The sequence below is a fragment of the Oreochromis aureus genome, linkage group 7 (genome assembly GCF_013358895.1).
Source record: "Oreochromis aureus strain Israel breed Guangdong linkage group 7, ZZ_aureus, whole genome shotgun sequence".
NCBI classification, from domain to species: domain Eukaryota; kingdom Metazoa; phylum Chordata; class Actinopteri; order Cichliformes; family Cichlidae; genus Oreochromis; species Oreochromis aureus.
The window spans coordinates 48854451-48874873 of NC_052948.1; the positions used below are offsets into that span (position 1 = coordinate 48854451).

Consider the following 20423-nt stretch of genomic DNA (forward strand, 5'->3'; position numbering starts at 1 on the left):
AGCCCCCTGTCTCCTTGTAAGCAAAAGGAGGGAGGGGAGCGAAGAGAGGCTGGGGGAGAAGGAGTGTGGGATGGAGAGTAGGAGGTAGGGGGAGGTGGAGCTAGTGAGTCGGTCTAATTAAAAAGCAGAGTATGTACAGCTGCAGAGAGCGAAGAGGGAGACAGCGAGAGGGGGAGAGGGGAGGAGAGAGGGAAGGAAAGTGATCTAGGGGGCGGATCTAAGGGACATGGAGGAAAGAAGCGAAAGAAGCAAAAGAAGCAGTCAGCGGGGGGTAGAAATGAAGAGCATGGGGTTGTTTAAGGGGGCGGTGGTACGTAGCGGCTAGTAGTGTGAGGTGGAGGAAAGGAACGAGCTGACAGGACACCAAGGTCAGCTGGAGAGGAACGCAGAAAGGTCAGGCATGGAGAGGGGGAGGAAGGAGGGGGAGAGAAGCAGGGAGAAGGCGATAGGAACAGACAGGTAGAATTATTCTAGATATCTCCCATATGAGCGGGGGCAGCAGAGCAGGGGGGAACCGTGACCAGCAGGATAATAGAGACACATGGACAATGGCCCTCAAAGGCAGAGGAAGCTCCGTAGTCAATGAAGGTTAAACTGCTCCCGTGGTTTCAGGCCTCTGGATTAACATGCATAAGTGCCGTGCATGCAAATTAAAAAGGAAAAAACACCGACCTGTATTACATCAATCGCAGATTTTTTCTTTTCACCTCATCTACTTTCCTGTCTAAAGTTCCAAGCTCACTTTTTGTTTTTTCGGTGGGGCGAGGGGGGGAGGCTGACCAACTGATGTACATCGAAACTATCATCGCTATACTGGCTGTTATTACCTGAGGCTAGGCAGCAGAAACCACTGTACTCTGCAGAGATAGAGAGATAAAGCCTACACCTAAATGCCTTCAGGGCTAAGACACTTCATCCCATTTTATCAGCTCTGATCACTTATCTTGTCCCATCTCCTCCGTCTCGATCACACTTACATTAACATCCCAGCAAATCTCGTTGGGGTTTTTTTTCTTCTAATGTCTAAGATGTTCTGTTTTTTGTTTTTCTAGAACTGTATGGATTTAAAGTGCAATCACATGCATAAAATGCATAATGACTCCCAGTGATTTTAGAGCAAGTGCAGCTGAATGGACAGGCACTCCCCTGCAACATACATACAGAACAGGATATAATATACTATAATACATGGATACATGCGAATATTAAGGCTTGCTGCTACAAGCACTACTACAGATACTGCATTTAACCTCCTGGCAGACAGACTAATATATAAAAAGTATATATAGCAAAACACTGCTTTTTTTTTTTTTTTTTTGCTTTCCCTGGAAATTGCCACTCAACATCTGCATCCCAGTACTTAAGCAGAGTGACACAGTGTTTGAAAGGATCACCCAGGGTCGCACGCTGGATTGAGAGCTTCAATTTGCACGACCGAAGCCACTTTGACGCCTTCGAGAGTTAAAAGAGCTCGTAATGTTAGAATCAATGTCCGCGGCTGTCAGCGTGGTGGAACGGCAGATGGAGCAGTCGAGGATGATGACAGGAGGACAGACTCAGTGAGGCATCTAAACAGACAGAGCAGGCTGCTGATTAAAGCGAGGACCTTGAGTTTACAGACAACAAAGAGCTTCTGCTGGTGGAGCTTCAGGTGGTGTTTAGTGTACTGTCCATTAAATTTTGATGACGTTTGAGGCTCTCTACAGTCTCACACGCTTCACTGTGGATTATGAGTTGCGTGAGGGTCAAGCCATTTTTAGGAGATCTTAAAAGCAGTTCTTTATAGCTTCAGAGACTTTCAGATATGGAGGCTGTGCGCACACTGCTTTATGAAGAGCCAGATTTTTGTTGGTGCTAGTCCACAACTTCAAATTCCACTCTGGTGGTCCTTTGACTTTTTCCATCTAGTGCTAATATGAAGCAAAATTTCACTTTATTCTAATACTTTGCTTTGTGACCAAGCACAGCCGCACAAAGCTACAAAGCTACATTTTAATCTAAAGTTTATATTCTGCACAGAGCTGTCATTTTAAACCCTTTGCTTGGCTTTCTCTGGCTTTGTGCTGCCCACGGTTACCATGCACTTGGGTGAGACGGGCGATTGTAATTATTATTTATCAAACTAATCCAACGGAGGCCTGCTTGTACTCAGTCAGATCTTGTTTTCAGAGAGCACCTACAGAGGCACCAAAAGAACACCACTAGTTTCCCGTGGCACTCATTAATCAGCCTTTGTGTCTCTGCAGACAAAAAAAAAGACTTTTAAGCAGATCCTATAATGTACACTCAGATCAAGTCATCAATCATAGCCTAATACAAGGTTTGAGGCAAGGGGGCATGTCTAATGGTGATATCTAACTGTAGCCATTACCTGAAAAGGTTTTATTATTTTTGCTATCTCAGTTTCAAACATGATGGATGAACGAGGTGGCGAGTCATTTGCCGGACCTGAGTACAGCTGGCATCTCCCTCTTTGATCTGAGCCGAGCCCAGGACAATGTCAGAGATCTTTAGTTGCTTTGATGGATGAGGAGAACTTTTCCCGCTTTGTTTCTGGGCTGAATAACGACTTTCCGTGTCTGTCCCCTCGTCTCGAAACAAGGCTGGAGGTCAGAAGAGAAAATGCTGCTTGGAAACATAATAAATGGGTGAGAAGATGGACTGTGAAAGTAGAGAGGTTTCTGGCTACTGCTGTTGCCCTAATAAAACATTGCATCATCCCTAATGCTGGGGCCTCACGTCCACCCTCAAATAATAAGTCTTGGAAAGTGATTTACAAAACAGTTTAGAGGCTCTAAACCAGTTTTACTTGGATCAATGAAATGCTACGCAGCATGTGGCGGCTCTAGCTTTAATAGAGGTAAATAAAATTACCTCGGGACGTGGTTCTTTTTAAGGCCTCTTTCCACCAGGTGGGGATGTTGTTCATAAAGTGTTGGGCAGTGTTGCGTCACAATACACTTTTCCAAATGATTCAGGAAAGAAAAGCAAATCTATTTCACCAAAATGCTCTTTTAACTCATTGGACACTCAAGGGCTTTATGTTTGCTAAATTAGAAACTACTAGCAACTATCAGAATAAATGTGATGATCATGATTATTTTTCCCTTTTCTTGCACGACTGTGTGCATCCTCCTGTGATGAATGAAATCCAGCAGAGCCTCTGTACCGCCAAGCGTCTTAAAGAAATGTCGCAGAAACAGATGAATCACTGGCCATGGGGTTTATTTGATGCAGAGCAGAAAACAGAAAAATCTGACACACGTTCCTGATTTAATCCATTCAAACTTTTTTCCCCTTTCGCTCTTTCCCTTATGTTCCAGGTACATGTAGCTGATAAAATGATGATGCAGCAACCATGAACGCCCTGATCTGCTTTGGTCCGTTTCATTTGATGTTTTTAAGGCGCACATCAAAGACGACTCTCCAGGATGTGCAGCTTGCCAAAGATTAAAAAGGGAGGACGTTAGAAGTGTTTTTTTAGAGTTGAGCAATGACCTTATCTTAGAGACCTATGAAGCTGTGATTTTATTATAGAAAAAAAATGCAATAATTATAACAGATGTGCCAGTATGTAAAAATATTTTAGTTTGGTTATAGATAATATCAAACAGCAGACATTCTGCATGAGCCTCCTTAGGCTGAAATGTGAAAGCTGTAACACAAATCAAAGATTAACTACACTCATATTTTAAAAGTGTGTGCGTGTTCTATTACTTTCATGTCCTCTATCATTAGTTAGAAACAAAGGCAGATCTTATTGTTTCCCAGCATTCTCTCTGTTGCATTTAGCCTGCAGTATTATTTTGGGCTTGTGGAAATAACAGGTGGGCACTTTATGGGCTTGCTGTTGTTGTAGCTTGGAGATTATAAAAGTGGACTAGTTGTCTGAAAGATGCTGGTTTGATGGCAGATGCTGTCATGTCCTCCTCCTCGTGTTTTTCGCACACAATCCAGACAAAAAAAAATAAGCATAATCCATAAAACCTAAGACCACTGACTTGTATCGTTCCAGACTCAAACCAAAACAGGTTTGTGTGTCATTTTTCACAAGCAGTGGGGGCATATTTAGACTGTTTGCGCATTGTGAGTTCATTCAGTGCAGTGGAGGGGACTGCCTGCTTCAGAGTAGTCTGACTAAATAGCCAAGATACACTTTTGGGTTGTAAAGCCTATGTTGCTATGACGGCTCTGGGATTTAGAGGAGACAAAGAGTCATTTAATGCTTTATTGTATACTACAGTTCTGTAAAAAGTAAGTATACCACATGATTCAGCAGCTTGTAGACAAACCCTTAGCAAGTTCAACTTGAAGCAATTGTTTTCTGTATGACTTTGTTAGTCTGTCACATCATTGTGGAGGAATTTCAGCTGCAGTGCTTTCTTTGCTTCTGTTCATTGAATTTTGTAGGGCATTCCTTTATGCACAGCTCTCTTAAGGTCCCACCACAGCATTTCAGTCAGAAAGAGGTCTGGACTTTGATTCTGTTCTTTTTCAGACATTCTTTGACTCTTGAATACTTTGTTGAGAAACAATCCCCAATCATCATTTCTCCACCACTGTGCTTGACATGTATTATGACGTGTTTGTGCTAAAATGCTGTGTCTGGTTTGGCACTGTGCATTATGGCTAAACATCTCCAGTTTGGTCTCATCTGTCCAAAGGACATTTTTCCAGAAGTCTTGTGGTTTGTTCAGATGCAGCTTTTCAAATCTGAGCTGTGCCGCCATGTTTTTTTTTAAAAGAGGTTTTCTCCTGATAACCCCTCCAAACAAGCCGTACTTGTTCAGTCTTTTTCTAACTGGGGCCTGTAGAGTTTGAGATGTAGCTCTTGGGTTTTTTGTAGAGTCTCTGAGCATTTCAGTCTAACCTTGGGATGAATTTGCTGCGATGTGCACTCCGGGGAAGACTGTGGCATTTTGTCAACACACACCTGAACACTACAGAGTGGCAAACTGCCAAAGCGTCTGTTTTTATAGAGGTCCTCACACATGATGATGCTCAGTTAAGCAACTGCATTTGATTTGCAGCACGCTCTTAATTCCTGTGGTAGCAGTAAAAATGTATGTAGTTTTTTATGGTAATGAACAGAATCGCATGATTGCATATGGTAATTTAACACTGTTTAGGCCTTTTGGTTGAATTATTTTAAGTTGCTAAAGATCTAAAGTATCTGTAGTAACCACAGAGGTAAACTAATCAGAAGCTGACTTCAGCTGCACACACTGGGCAAATTAGTTTATAGAAAACTACAATGAAAAGTCAGAGGAGCAAATAACTACAACTCAGACACCATCACATCTATCACACATTTCAAAGCCCTGAGGTCTTCCCTACCACTAACTGTGGGTGCAAGAAAAAAACAAACAAACAAATGGATAAAACATATCAGTACCCTGGATTATTTTAATAGAAAGGAAGATATTATGAAAAAAATAAAAGAGAGAATAAATAAGAAGGATAGTGTCTCCTTAAAATGAAATGACCTATAACCTATAACCCATTGTAAACTCAAAGAGCGCTGTGAAAATTAAGGATGTCCACTCACTCTTCATGCTGTTTGTCATTCACATCTGCCAAACAGCAAGAAAGCTCCTGGTTCAAACCCTGGCTGGGGCCTTTGTACAGTTTCTACACACAGTAATTGTTGATTCTATATTGAGTGTGGATGCAATGTAAATAAAGTGCTTACAGCACATAGAAGAAAGCATTGTGACTTGTAGTCTAAACCACTTAGAGTGGTCAGTAAGAATATAAAAGCACTATATAAATTCCAGTCCATTTCCTACAATGCAGTACACTCTCATTAAAAATCTGCATTATTATAATGGCTGAGTAAGCAGATTTTTTTAAACCAACAGCAGCACTTAATGCAAGATACTGAAAGATATACAAAATGCCTACAAATGATGCAAATCAGTACGCGTGGGAAGGAAGAAAGGAAAAGCCTTTTGCCTGTCTGTGCCAGTTGGCCCATTGTCCTATAATCCATCCATGAATCCACCAAATAAACTGCTCTCGTGCAGAATTAAGGTGATATAAATAGAAAACTCCAGAGGAATGTAAGAGCCTGTTCCCAGAACCAAGAAAATTATACTTAATCATCTTTTACAAAGTAAAACAATAATTAAAAGTATTTGCTTTGAAAGAGTCTCAAAGCATGACACGCTGACATGAAGAACAGGCCTACAATTCAGCTTACTGAAATGAGGTGCTGTGCAAAAGTTTAGACGTTTATCCATCACAGTAGCTAAAGTGTCCCATAAATGAGTGCAAATATACAGACAGAGACTGAATTTAAGCCACAAGAAGAGCAAGGAGTTTTGCAACAGATGGCATCATCCCCACGGAGTCCGTTTTGGGCATCGTGGAGTCACTGTGGGCTTACATGAAGAGGCAGAAGTAATCCACAGAAGAACCGTGGCATCCAAGATGCTGTCAAGTACTGTCTAACTCTAAATTCACTGCTAATGGAGACATTGCTAGTTAACTTTGTCTAATAATAAAAAAAAATGATCATCTGAAAAGTGTAATTGCAACAAATATACATGAAGAAAACATGAAGGGGTAACACTTTTTCACTGTATTTCTGTATCTAAGTGTTGATAAAAAATCTCCTACAAAGTACTTTTAGAAAATGTAATGTATTACTTTCAGTATTTAGTCCCTCTAGAAAGTAATTTGCTGCATTAATCTTAAAAATTTACAACAAAGCCAACATGGGTAGAACTTCCACTTATAACGATACTAGACTGTTGACCTCTGCCCATTTACAATCAAGTGTTGGCTGGTTGATTGGCATCGCCATCAGTTTAAGTATTTATTCAAGCACTTTGAGTCCAGAGGTCAATCACTACTTGCTTTGTGTTAACATAACAGACTGTGGTCCTGGGTATTCAGCTCATTGTGGCCCATTGAGTTGATACAATGTTGCATCCACGTCCATCTGTCCACAGTTCACAAGACTGGCTCTCCTCCTACAGTATTGATCAGAGTTTAGTGAATCTTGCACACAGTGATCACCCAGTGGGTCTTTACCATTACCCAAACTGTGCTCAAGGCCAATGTCATATTTGTTGTTTTAAAGTCATTAACACGTAAAATGAGCCAGTTGAGGTGGTTCGGGCATCTGACAAGGATGCCCCCTGGGCGCCTCCTGGGTGAGGTGTTCCGGGCATGTCCCACCGGGAGGAGGCCCCGGGGCAGACCCAGGACGCGCTGGAGAGATTATATCTCTCGGCTGGCCTGGGAACGCCTTGGTGTTCCCCCGGATGAGCTGGAGGAGGTGGCTGGGGAGAGGGAGGTCTGGGCTTCTCTGCTTAGGCTGCTGCCCCCGCGACCCGACTTCGGATAAAGCGGATGAGGATGGATGGATGGATGGATGTTTTACTTTTGTTCATTCTCCCTGTAAATAATTGTTAGTGCTGTACGATATTGCAAATGTTGGTATCGATCAGATACCAATAAATACACGGCAAGAATTGCTGATAACAATAGCCATGTCAATGCTAACAATAGGGCAACTTATGCAGAGCAGAATAATGGGGCACAACTTATGAGAAGATTATTATTATTTTATATATTAGGACTGTGGGTCAACTTCTGTTGTTTAGATACTTCTGTTGGCAATACATCAAATAGATGTACACAAAAAGTTTCAGACATTTTTTATAGTGCATGTTTGAGGTATATTTTTTTCATTTCCCCAAAAAAGAATTAATTTAATCCAATTCAGTGGGCTACATACTGAACATAGAGGATAGAAACAAAGTATCAATTTTATCTTGTAGTATCGATCCAGTACCCACACCAGCGTTGGTATAGATACTAATTACCTAGTAACTGCTCCTAACAGATCATTAATGGTGTGTGCAGTTTGAATAGGTGCTCAGGACTATCTATCCATCTATGTGTGATGTTAAGCTGCACAGTCAGTCTGTTTGTTTACCTCTTCCTTCTTGACACGTGGGAGAGCGGAGAGGGAGGGGGTGCGCGCGGGGAAGGGAGGGCACGGGGAACGGATTAGCGCTGCGTCGGTGCCCGGTGTCATTTTTAGACTACACAACAACACAACAACGCAGAGTGGCTGAGGGGTAACGTGTACAGGGTAGAGACCGGTTTTGCACCTGCTTGTCCTCCTGGGTCAGTGTCAGCATCTCTCCGAGCTCTTTCTCCAGCCTCTCCCCAGCGTTCAAACATGTCTCTGTCCGGCTCGCAGACGCCAGAGGACGGACTCTACGGTGAGTGATGGTGGCACATGGACCAGGCCGTTGTTTCTTTGTTACGTCATCACTGTTAACTGTTTGCCTTTTAATAGCGTATCTGTAGCCGATTTTTTGCATACCTTAAACAGGCTGTAAATTAATTTTGCGTGCGCACGGGTCGATTTATATTCCAATTTCACGATGCAAATGTCAACAATGTGTGGGCAAAACATTTCAGGCAATGAGCACATTCATTCCCTCAGTGTGTTTGAATGAAGAGCTAGCCAGCCGTGGCTGCTTATCAATGGAGACAAGATACTAACAGCCTGTCAGACTCAGAGAGCAGGTGTGAGAGGAGGCCACAGACGGAAACAAGGCACAGGCAGTTTTATAGTTGTCATTGTCGTTGCTACTGTCATTGTGTAAATGGATTCCCTGACTCACCTGTTTGTATCTCTGTAAGCCAATTAAGCTGCGGAGATTTTCTGATACTTATAGCTCCACTTAGCTGGGTGCACATTGCTTGGAACAGAGGATGCTGGGTAAAACATGTGGATCACTGTAATTGGGAGCTGTACAGTGAGTGACGTATGGAAATCACTGATGTGCAGGTTGGACCAAGCGGTTGTTTACTAAATAAATAAAGATCAGTTTAACAAATATTTGATTTCAGGGAAAAACTGAAATCCATCGCTGATATGTCATCTGATAGTTTCCTGTTTAGCAAGAAACTATCAGATGGTAATTTCAAAATCTAATAGTCCGATATATCCACCAGCATTTTTTTTACCTTCACACACACAAAACATAAACAGATTTCCCTCGCATTTGTTGCTAACAGGGAAGGTGTATCTGTCCTCTCCAAAGTGGGGTGGCAGGAGGTAGAGCGGGTTGTCTACCAATTGGAAGGTTGGTGGTTCGATCCCTGACTACTCGAGCCCGCATGTTGATGAGTTGTCCACAATGAAGCCATTGGACTGTGAGTGTGTCAATTTTAAACAAGGTGCTTAGATATGTAAAAGTACTTGTATGAATTTGTGTGTGATTGGTTGTAGTAAAAAAGCATTTTGAGTACTCGATTAGGGTAGAAAAGTGTTATATAAGTACCAGTCCATGTCTTCCCATTTTATTAATAGTTAGCTAGCTAGGTATTGATCTTCTTTTTCCCACTTTATTTCAGGGTCTACATGACTGTTACTATCACAGCATTTTTAAATGTAAAAAGAATCACAATTATTGTCTGTATCAATACATTAAAAAATATAAATGCGACAATATGTTCATATTTTATTTATCTTTTTTAAATTTTTACATCCACATTAATAGGATGCAGCTGCTTTAATGGTAACTTTTTATTCAATTCTAGAAAGACAAACAAAATTTGAATCTCCCGTGCTGTCCAAAAATAATCTGATTGCCCTGCAGCCACTCTTTCAAACTGCACCTCACACCCTAATTTTTGTTTCTTTTTCTTGGCCCTAAAATGGAAACAGTCATTCTCATCCTAGCAGAGCACAAATTAATCTGTTGTGCTGCAGTTCATTGAGTCTTTTCACATCCTGGCTCCACATTACATAAAGCTGATTTGACAGCGGCACAGATGAATGTGTACAGGACTGCGCCATAGAAACTGATTTAGTGCTGCAGAGTGGCATCACATAGATAAGGCAGCCAACAAGGCAGCTGTTACGTCATAACTCCCCTCTGTAGGAAAATAACTAGGGCAATGGCACAGTTTCCTCTGCCCTCCCTTCCCCCCATCCCTTGCTTCCACCGCCTTCAGCACTGTGCCCGCTCATGCCTCCACCCCCTCTTGTTACAAAGTGTCATAAACCAGGTAAAGTGACGATCAGAGAGGTCAGATGAGGAAGGATACTTTGGTAGGTAGATGAGGGGAGCTGTTTTGTAAATGCTGCCTCTGTCCGAGAGATGCGGGGCAGCATGACAAGGGAGAAACAGCTAGAGGAAGGGAGAGGGTGAATGGCTAATCTCTCACAGAAATAAGTTCTTGCGTAAGCAAGCATGCTGTCAGGCTGAGTTAGCCCTGCCCCACTGTTTAGCTGTGGGAGCGCGCACACCGTACAACACGCCAGCATGCATGTGTGTATATGTGTGTGCATGTGTAAATCCCTTTCTGCTCCTGTGCCCGATCACCAAACCCCGCCCCCGTGTCCGTTCATTCATATGCAGTTTATTTTTTCAGCACTCTGTCTCGCTCTCACTGTTTATATACGCCATATGATAATATGTGTGTTTTTTGGATGGGGCTCAGCGTGTGTCCATCCAACCGCGAGCTCTGTGATTCTGAGGTCATCGGGTGTCATGTCAGGACATCCGTGGGGCAGCTTCTAAATCTCCACATGTCAGTGGACAACAACACACACCTGTCCATTCACTGCCCACTCGGCGCTAAAGAGATTAGAGTTCTAGGAAGGACCTAAAAACGTGCATCAGTAATGCAGTGTGAAATTTGCTCTGACAATGCTTCGGAACCAGGTTAGGATCAGTTACTTGGGTAACGGGCAGTAAAAATAATTTGAATATGTCATTATGACAGTAAAACTGAAGTAATCTGCATAATATAGTTGGGTAATCAAATGACTTAAGTCATGTTAATGGAAAGTATAAATAAAAGAAAGGTAACTGCATCATTTCATATAACATTAAAAATTGGTTTTTCACATGTAAAACTGCACAACACAGTTACTTTGGACCTTTCTGGGATCACACAGACTTCAGAATGAAATATGTACAGTTGTAATTATAGTAAGATTATAAACAAGACAGCAAAATGCCCATAAATGTTAAAAGCTCCATAAAATTAAGGCGTCAGTTTTCAAAGGGCTTCTGTTTGTTTACTTTCCACATCATGACTCCTTCTAGGCTTATTAGAAATCTAGTATAGGCGTACTGAGAAGCATTGTTTTTTTCCCCCTTCTTACCGACACCTGAACGTCAGCACAAACTCTCAGCTTGCCCTCCTCTTTCCTCGTCAGGCTCCTGGGTCGAGCTGGAGGAGCTGATTGCAGCCGTGAGCCACAGAGAGAGCCTGACAGGGCCGCAGGACAGCGTTTCCACCGCCCTGCAGGGGGAGCTGGAGAGGATCCTCCTGGAGGCACAGCTAGAGTGCGAGCGGAGTAGAGACAGGTAATGATGCAGTTTGTTAGCACGAACTTGTTTTGTTTGGGGAGTTTGGGGCGGGCGAGCTGCACAGTGAGGTGTAGAAGTGATTTGCACAGTAATGAGGTTTGTTTTGTGCTCAGAGGAACTTTGCTTGTTTTCCACAGCGTGTTTACTTTTTCTGTTCTTGTTTGTTGGGCTGTAAAATTATCACGCTGCAGCTCGATTGTTTCTCCAGACCGCACCCACCTCGTACAAGTTCACTTGTTTTTTGTTTTTTTTAATCCACAGTCCTCCACAGGCAGCGACTCCACAGTCCACCGGCTCACCAAGATCCACCAGCGAGCACGACAGTGACTGTGTCACTATACAGGTGCTGGTTTTCATTTTAACACAGAGACATGGTTAATATTTATCAGATAAAGACATCAAAAAAATATATGAAATAAAATAAAACAATTTTTTCTAGAAGTCACGTCATTTTTTTCAATTATTCAACATGATCTGATTCTTGTTGCGTTCAGGAGGAAGGCGAGCGACGGGTGGACACTGACTGGGTGTGGGATTGGTCCAGTAGACCTGAAAACATGCCACCGAAGTAAGCCCAGCTCCTTTGAATGTTACTGTTATTTATTCCTGCTGTGATGATTTACTCCAGGAGGCAAGTAGCTTAGTTTGGCTTAAAGACTGACAGCAGGTGACTCGAGGCCCGCGCCTCCAGAGGTACATAATTAAAAGATTCTTTCTAGTTTAAAAAAATAATACATTTTATAAAAAATGAATTGTAACACGAACCAGCCAAGATTCATGATGTCAACCTGGCAGCATGCCCTCTAAATATGCATACAAGTATAAGAAGCAGTATAGTAAACAAAAATAAGCTTTTTTTGTTTGTTTTGGTTTGTTTGTGTGTTTATAAAAAGCCTGTTTTACTCACAAAACATTTCAATAGCACATTGTTTTGTTTTTTTTGTTTTTTTAATTCAGTTGGATTATACCTTTGAAGCACATGAATCGCTTTCATTTTTATTTATGCTGCCGCACTTGACATTTAATCTCCTGCAATAAAATAAGCCTGTTTGACAGGTAGCAGTTCTCAGGCTCTCGGTTTCTTTCTTGTATTCTCAGGCTTCTCTCTTGTGCTCTCATTATCTCTGTTTATTTTTATTTTTTTTCCCCTCGCCTTTCAATCTCCGTGCTCCCGCATCTCTTATCTCCGACGCCTCTCTCTTCCTTCTCTGCAGAGAGTTTGTGTTTCAGCACCCGAAGCAGCAGAGCTCCCTCAGTGTCAGAAAGACAGAGGTGATGAAGAGAGGCATCTTCTCCTCCGATGTTCTCCTCATTCTTGTTCCCTCGCTGCTGGCTTCACACCTTCTCACGCTTGGAGTCGGGTGAGATTCATTCACATAAACTTGACATTCTTGGTAATACTTGGGGAAAAAATAACTGGATGCTTCTCATGCTGGCAGAGTTTGGAAAGTGTGCAAATTAAGAAAGTGATCCAAGAGTTGACCCCTGTGTGCCCACCTAAGTGGTTTTGAAATGAGGTTGCTGATGTGCAGCTGAAGCTGAAGATGTAAGAAAAACTAGCTTGAGGCTTAGCTGCAAGTTAACGGTAGGGAGGGTCTACCTTTTCACTGACAAGTCGCTACCTTATGATAATGCAGTGTCCTTAGTTTCTTATAGCCTTCACTCATTTTACATTCATTACATCTGGTGTCAAAAAACGAAGATGGCGACAGCTAGTATGCTAAAATCAAAATGAGAAAAAAAACCACAGAATGCATAAACTATGAAAATCTCAAACTTGAAAGGTCTACAAGCACTAATTATGGCTGTTAAGATTTGAAGTAAGGCTTCAGTCACGCAGGCATAGAGCCCCGTCAGCAACCCCCTGCCAACCTCTGTTCGGGAGGGTAAAATATGTATACTACAGCTGGTTGGTTTGTGGGTTACTAGGTAAATTTAGTCACAAAGAGGATGCTGCACCAAAACCTCTCTGTGATTGCTTTGGTTGCTAGCAGATTACTGTGGTCTCCTGTAGTTTGCATGGAAGATGCTGATTTGTCTGCACACACTGAAACAATGTGACGCAAACTGGAAACAAATAACTTTCAAAGAACCATTTTTCTCTTTTGCTGAAACCAAAATGTTTCAAAAGGCACATTTTTTTTATTTTAAAGGTCTCTGTCCCTTTCTGTCACAGTTTTTGCAGTTCCACTGTTGCTGATTGGTTAGTTAGCAAATGTTTGCAGACAAGTCGGCATCTTACATGCAAAATACAATATGTTAGCAACCAAAGCAATCACAGGGAGGTTTTCTCTTTGCAACCAAATTTACCTAGCAGTATTCTGCAATTTCCCCCAATCACTTTCCAACATGTTGGGGAATACATATTTTATCCTCATGATCAGCAGTTGCGAAGTGCTTGCTAACCAGTCTCTCCGCCTCTGTGACTGGGGTCCAAGGGCAAAGGATCAATCATTAATTCCTGTTCTTTTTTCCTTTTTAGGATCTACATAGGAAAGCGATTGGCTGCATCCACCACCAGTACGCTGTGACAGCAACTATACGCCAGTGCCCCTATTTGCTAACAGTCTGGCCAATAAGGTCAAAGTCCACCCCCTCTAATGCACTAATTTGCCTCCTTCCTTTGTCATGGGGCTAAAATAGGACCTTGCCTGTCTGTACCTGTCTCTCTATCTATCCAGCAGTACTTTGTCTTTTCTGTCAGCCTCTTTGTTGTCTGTGCATTTCATAGGGCCCTGGGAGCAGATGGCTGCCGACCAGTGAGTCAGACTGAGGTCACTTTTACTTTCCCGCAAAGTAACACTGATCTCAACCAGCTAATCGGGAGTGTAATCAGGGGGGGGGGGTAGTTTTCCTGACACAAAAGAGGAGAGGAAAAGAGAATTCTACTCAGCTAGAATAATAAATCCCTTTGATGGGAGGAGATGAAAACGGTTTGTTGGGAACTGTGTGTTCCGACAAAATGAGAAGGATAATGTGCGATACCCATTCACCCAACCTTTGAAAAAGTAAAATGTCTGTCATTTGTCAGAAGTAATGATCCTCTGTAAGACTGAGCTGCTTAAAGCGGTTCTTTTTTGGTTTTTTTTGGTCTGCCCTGATGGTGAATCTAATGTAGGGACTTCTAGTTGGCTGAGTGAATGTAGGAGAGGCTCTGGTTGTGCTTTTTGTCCCGTAAACCCATTAAATATTTGACCTCCGACAAAGGCAATCACGATCCCATTAAACTTCACTCCTCCAAACCTTAATGTGTCTCTCGGGTCTTTTATTCCTCTCCTCCGTGCTCACCCTGACAGCATGTATTGTACACATAATCGTCTTTTTTTAATACATGTGGGGAAAGTGAAGAATTTTCAGCCAGCAAAGCACAGAGATGTGCTGAAGTAAGCGTTGGCCACTGTATGTGTACGTTTCTACGCTTTGGTAGTCTGGAGATTATTTGCAGGCATGCAGAGACAACAGCAGCAACAACAACAACAACAGAAAAAAGACTTTTAAAACCTACTGTGATGTTAACAACCTGCAAATGAACCGCAGCATCTGTTTAAAATTGATTCCTGTTTCCATATGAGGTAAATCACTGCTAATGACTTTGTTTGTTTGTCCTGATGAGCTCTTTGGTGTGTATGTCACCGGTGCTCCTTAAGCACATTGTTCCCCAGTGAGCACTCTTTCTCTTGTCTAACCGAAAGCTTCCAGAAGCCTTATGACATCTGCCTTTGTCATTCTTACCTCACATAAGTCACCCTCTTCCCTATTTTTTTTTAATAAGTTGCTGCTTTGACCCGTCTAGGATTTGACATTTTATTGCCTTCCCATAAACTAAAAAGCCGTTTCCTCTTAACATGTCGTGAAAATAGCTGGCTTGGATTTTGAATGGCGGGGTGGGGCTGGGACTGAGAAGCCACCGGGGTTTTGCACGGTTGCCTTGGACATAAACGTGCCCCATTTGTTGTCTGTCCAGCATGACCAAGCCCAATGACTTTATCAGCCATTAGCGGAGCGTTTGATGCGAGGGGTCCTGCTGAGCTAATGAGCACAGCAAGCGACTTCTAGACACACCAAGCTGACGATGCATCAACAGGCCCGCTTTGGCAGAGCACAAGAGCACCTGGTTTCCATTCACAGACCCCAACACATAACACGCCCAAGCAATCTATGGGTAGTTACTGGTGCATGTTTTGGCACCAGTTTTACTCAACAGCGCAAAAGGAAACACTTAGTTCATGAACGAGGTGGATGCACGTGCTCGGGAAATGCCCATTCATCATCTTTGACATAAATGAATTTGTCACAAAACATAGTAATTCAAGTGTGTTGGGGCTTGTATAAATAGAAAAGCAAGCTGAATTTTTTGTTCTATCCATCATGGTAAATGAATATAGCTGTACTTAATACATTAGCAGCAAGTAATAATATTTACTGTGAAAAGAGCTCATTTCACAACAGCAAATTATAATTTGGGCTGAAATTATTCATGCAAAAAAACATTACAATAGAGCTTGCAAAGGCTCCCAGTGGTTGAAGGCTATTTATTGCTTACTGCCACGTGCATTGTGAATGTAACCAAATTACCGCTCAAGCAACAACCTCAAAAGGTAAGTCAGATGTGCACCAAAACTGTTCAGTCTGTAGAGCTGATACTTTCATTCATGACAACTGTAGAAGGGTCCAATTGTTCCTATTACAATTCTCTAAATTGTATTAAGGTCTAAATTTAGCATTATTAGGGGCGTGGTCACTATGCTGCCATAGCTGTGTCACCATCTGAGGTCTAAATGATCATAGGTGCTAACCCTAAAGGCCTTTACACACCAGACACATAAAATTGGCTAATATTACTTGGGTCAAAAATATTTTTTAACCTATTCTAATTGCAGCTTTTAGCAGTGACCACGTAATTTCATCTGACGAATTTGTTTGTTTTTTTTTTTAACCAAGCTCAAGTTTTCCTATCTTTTGGATCCAAATAACCAGATCTAAGAGCCCAATCACTGGATTTGGCAACAAGTGAAATACTAGTGGAACTGGTACAATACCTCAGACAAACAGCTAGATGCTGCTCCGGGTCAATTGACTCTCTGAAATGATTTCACTGCTTCCTCAGATGTGGTCCCAACTCTGCTAACAAGAACTCAAACTGCCCCCACTGACATCCGAAAATATATATAAAGCGTCCGTGATACAGTTCCGACTGCTGGATCACACAATCAGATTCTCCCTGCTGAGGTCTTCTTCTGAAGATTGGATGAATCCAGAATCTCTGTTTCTTCCTGTTCTTCCATCACGGTGCCTTCTTTATCTCTGCTACCCATAAGATCAGTAAAATCTTAAACAGATAACACAGTTTGGTGTATTTTATTGGTAGGTTTCTGTTTTGGGGGGGTCTTTTTTGAGACAGGACGCTGGAGAGAAGATGGGGAAAACACATGGCAGATTCTCTCCAATAACCTCCTGGCCTGTGAGCTCAGAAACCAAGAGGTCTATATTTTAATCTGAAATTAAAGCAAACAAAATGCAGTAGAGTAAAAAGGCGAAATACTTTAACACAAAGTAACACAAAATACATCCATGTCTGCACAAAATCTTATTATGTGTATATGTCAGTATGAACCTATGTGGGTGACTGACCAAGAGCATGTCCCTCAGGGTGGGAGAGATTTAGATAATGCTTCGAAACTATTGGCTCCTTTGCAACCCACATAATTGTTTCTTGCCTTGTCAGATGACATCAAACGATACAAAACTCTGTGAAAAGAAGAAAATCAGAGAAGTGGCAGACCTGAACTGTTCTTTGGACTGTTAATTTAGTCCTGTGGATTGTCCCTGGTTCAACCCCCTAAGCCGTTTATCTTGTGCTTTGGACAAACAAGCAGCCACAGGTGGCACTGGCTGTTGTAAATCACCGTGTTCCCACACAGCTTCATCCTGTTTTGGTGTGATCCTCCATGGCTTCTTTATAGGAGAGGACTGCATTAAGATCTGTCAGCCCTGTAATATCCTCCTTCAAGATGGTAACAATTACAACTACTATCAAAAAAGTAAAATAAAAATCACCATTTCCCCCCACATCGTTTCCTTAAAGATATTAATAGACAATGAGATTTATGTTGAATAAGGTGATAGATATGACTTTGAGCTTTTGGTGTTACGAAAGAAAATCCAAATCCTGTTCTTGAAGTGAGAGGAGACTGAGGCCCAGACAGAATGTGGGAGAAATCTGTTCATTTCCTGGACCACACTTCAGAGATCAGACATCTGTCTTTCTGGGAAATCCATTATATCCCCGCTCCTATACAGCTAGACAGGAAATAGAGAGTCCAGTTTCGAAGAGTTTGGACACAACAAAAGAATCCAGTTGAACTGGCACGGCGTCTGCGCCTTAACTTTAAAACAAGGTCACTAATTTGAGCCTCCATCTCAAGTAACATCGCTTTACCACATGTGGCCCACTTCCCCCTCGTGCGCCACTCATAATGAGGGACAGTAGGTTATAATTCCACAAAACACAATGACGTAGTCAAATAGCAGACACATAACCGCACACAGCTCACCGGACCCGCGAACACTCCCACACAGGAATGAAAAACCTTTTTCTCTGTTTGCATTGTGTGGGCTTAAATAGTTACACTCATGTGGAATAAACACATTCATCTCCAATATTTGATATTTGCTTCACTGAGTGTTTGTAGGGGGGGGGTCGCTGCGTCTCTCTTCAGATGTAATTTGGCATTCAGTAGGCACGATGAATGCATTGACGTTTTTGTTTTGGGTTTTATGCATTTTTCCATTCTTCCTGTCACTCTTGAGCAAATAGAAGCAATTTGTCTAATAAGCCTGAAATGTGACAAGCGTTCGAGGTGGAACAGGATGAGTGAAAGAAGCTCTTTTGTGTGCGAGAAGAATTTGTTTTCTTTCTACCTGTCATGTGCCCAAACACACGTGTTCGCCTTGTGCTCGTATCTGCTGGGCCAGATTGCACACCAGGAAGAGGCAGTAATTGCTTCCATGTGCTGGCTTCCCTCTCCACCTCATGTGTGCGCCCTTCTTTCCCCCGTGCAGCGCTCAATCAAACCAGGTGAGCGCGGCCCGGGTGTGGACGTGAACTGAACCCAGTGTGCTCGCCACTCGAGTGCTTTTTTTCTTTCCCACAGCAAGATGGACCTTTCTAGCCCAGACACGCTTGGTCTCCGTGCACCAGATGTGTGAAGGATTAGATGAGAGCACCCGGAATAAGACTAAGTGAAGCACAATGTGTCACTGTTCATGCTGTGTAAACAAACCAACTCAATTTTTAAGTGTACACGTGCGTTGTCCTGACATGCCAAGAGAACCGTCCTGTTCGTGTTTTGCTATGAAGAACTGCTGAGTTGAGTAGAAGATTAGGATAGGTGGATTAAGATGTGTGCCTCCAGTATAAGCTTCCTCAGAACAGCTTGCTGGATGATCAAATATCTTTAAAAATTCCCTTTCCCATAAATCTTGCTGACATCAAATGGGTCTGTGTTGACTGTTAGCCTTTAATTTGCTGAGATTCACCAGCTGTTCGGAGGTGAAAATGGAACCTTCTCCTGACAGCAATCCTCCACCAGTGATTGCCTTGCAGGACAAACTCTCCAAAAACATGTTCTTATCTTGATATTTAAAGCATAATCCTCTGCACGAGAGCTACAGCTTGATTCAGATTTTGGATTTAAAGGAGAAGAATTCTTTGGTTGTCTGTCCTGCTAGTGTTGTTTCTACCTCACCCTCGGCCCATGTGTTGCTGCTGTATTGCTCTAGTGCAGGACTCAGTTTGTCTGGACATGCAGTTCTCATATTTCGGCTAAAACAACTCATTTACTGCAATCTCAGATTTTAAGTTAAGTATGTGAAGTTACGTTGGACACTAGTGACTGGTGTCTGTTGTCCTGCTGTCTATATTGTGAACAAAGCAAATATTGTTAAAGGCAGAGTGTCTTTTTTTATGTGTTTGGCAATGGTTGGCTTTGCTCTGACTTTGTAAAATAGCAGACAAAACACACACACACATATTCGGTTCATCGAGTGCATCCTTACACACAAAGCTGAGGAACATTAGTGACAACTTAAGCTTTGGAAAATAATACTGAATGCAAAATAAATAAGGCTTTACTTCACACAGAGTGCCCCTGTCTGAGATCACACACTCAAAAAAAAGAAAAAGAAAAAAAATTCTGGCTCCTTTTAGATGGTAAATATTTAATCGTCCTTATTTCTTGTGTTAAGTCTACACATATTAATCAGTGTACTGCCCCAGTCTATAACAAGTTCACTTTACTCAGTCAAATGTACTAAGATAAAGATTTGTAAAGCCAAATAGGGCTCTGCTGGTTTCATTTACACAAAAGCAGCATTTTTTCACTCTGGAGGATCTGACAAGTGCTCTTTACTGAAAGCTTTTCAAATGTTTCTGAATTTGGTAAGTAAGCATAAGTTCATTGCCATGTCTCTTTGGATCTTTTCATTTCATTTCATTTTTTCATGTGTTACAATTGCAAAACTATTCATTCTAGCAGCAAGCTGCATGTTTTAAAAGTTTCTCTTTAGCTAGCTAAGGGTAGATGCAGAGTGGGCTAAAATACTGTTTCCATTACAAGCTTAAGTATTATTTGTAATTTTTTAAGGTAGTAAATTAGGCACAAAACTGTTAGCAGAACATTGTTTTTGAATATGGACACATGAAAGTGAGGGGGTACTGTGTGTAATGGCAGTGATGCTAAAATGACTTGTTGCACCAGTAAGAAGAGGGTAGCTTTATCTCCCATGTAGTGGAACAAATACATAATTTATACATAATTTAATAATTGACAGCCACTGATGTAACTGTAAAGTGCACTCATAGGACACTTTATTAGTTATACCTTGCTAATATGGGGTCCGACCCCGTTTGCCTTCAGAACTGCCTTAAATCTTCCTGGCACAGAGAAGGTGCTGGAAACAGTTGCACACCTATTATGCCACTCACCCGTTCCACCACATCCCAAAGAAATAATTTCTACTTTGTGACATGGCTGGTTGTCCTGCTGGAAGGAGCCATCAGAAGACGAA

At 42.0% G+C, this 20423-nt stretch overlaps 1 protein-coding gene across 1 annotated transcript; it reads left to right on the forward strand.

Annotated features, from left to right (window-relative positions):
* The first annotated feature begins 8011 nt into the window (after positions 1 to 8011).
* zgc:73226 (uncharacterized protein LOC402792 homolog) lies at positions 8012 to 14602 on the forward strand. The gene is made up of 6 exons (XM_031754602.2): positions 8012 to 8240; positions 11201 to 11351; positions 11616 to 11697; positions 11849 to 11922; positions 12569 to 12715; positions 13837 to 14602. The coding sequence occupies exons 1-6, from the start codon at positions 8198 to 8200 to the stop codon at positions 13883 to 13885; spliced, it is 546 nt and encodes a 181-aa protein (XP_031610462.1). The 5' UTR covers positions 8012 to 8197; the 3' UTR covers positions 13886 to 14602.
* Positions 14603 to 20423: the final 5821 nt, after the last annotated feature.

What these genes read in the sequence shown, in the direction of transcription:
- zgc:73226 (XM_031754602.2), top strand. Translation starts at nt 8,198, where the DNA reads ATGTCTCTGTCCGGCTCGCAGACGCCAGAGGACGGACTCTACG. An exon ending in TGCGAGCGGAGTAGAGACAG is followed by an intron (nt 11,352 to 11,615) that starts GTAATGATGCAG and finishes TTTAATCCACAG; the next exon opens with TCCTCCACAGGCAGCGACTC. An exon ending in GTGACTGTGTCACTATACAG is followed by an intron (nt 11,698 to 11,848) that starts GTGCTGGTTTTC and finishes TGTTGCGTTCAG; the next exon opens with GAGGAAGGCGAGCGACGGGT.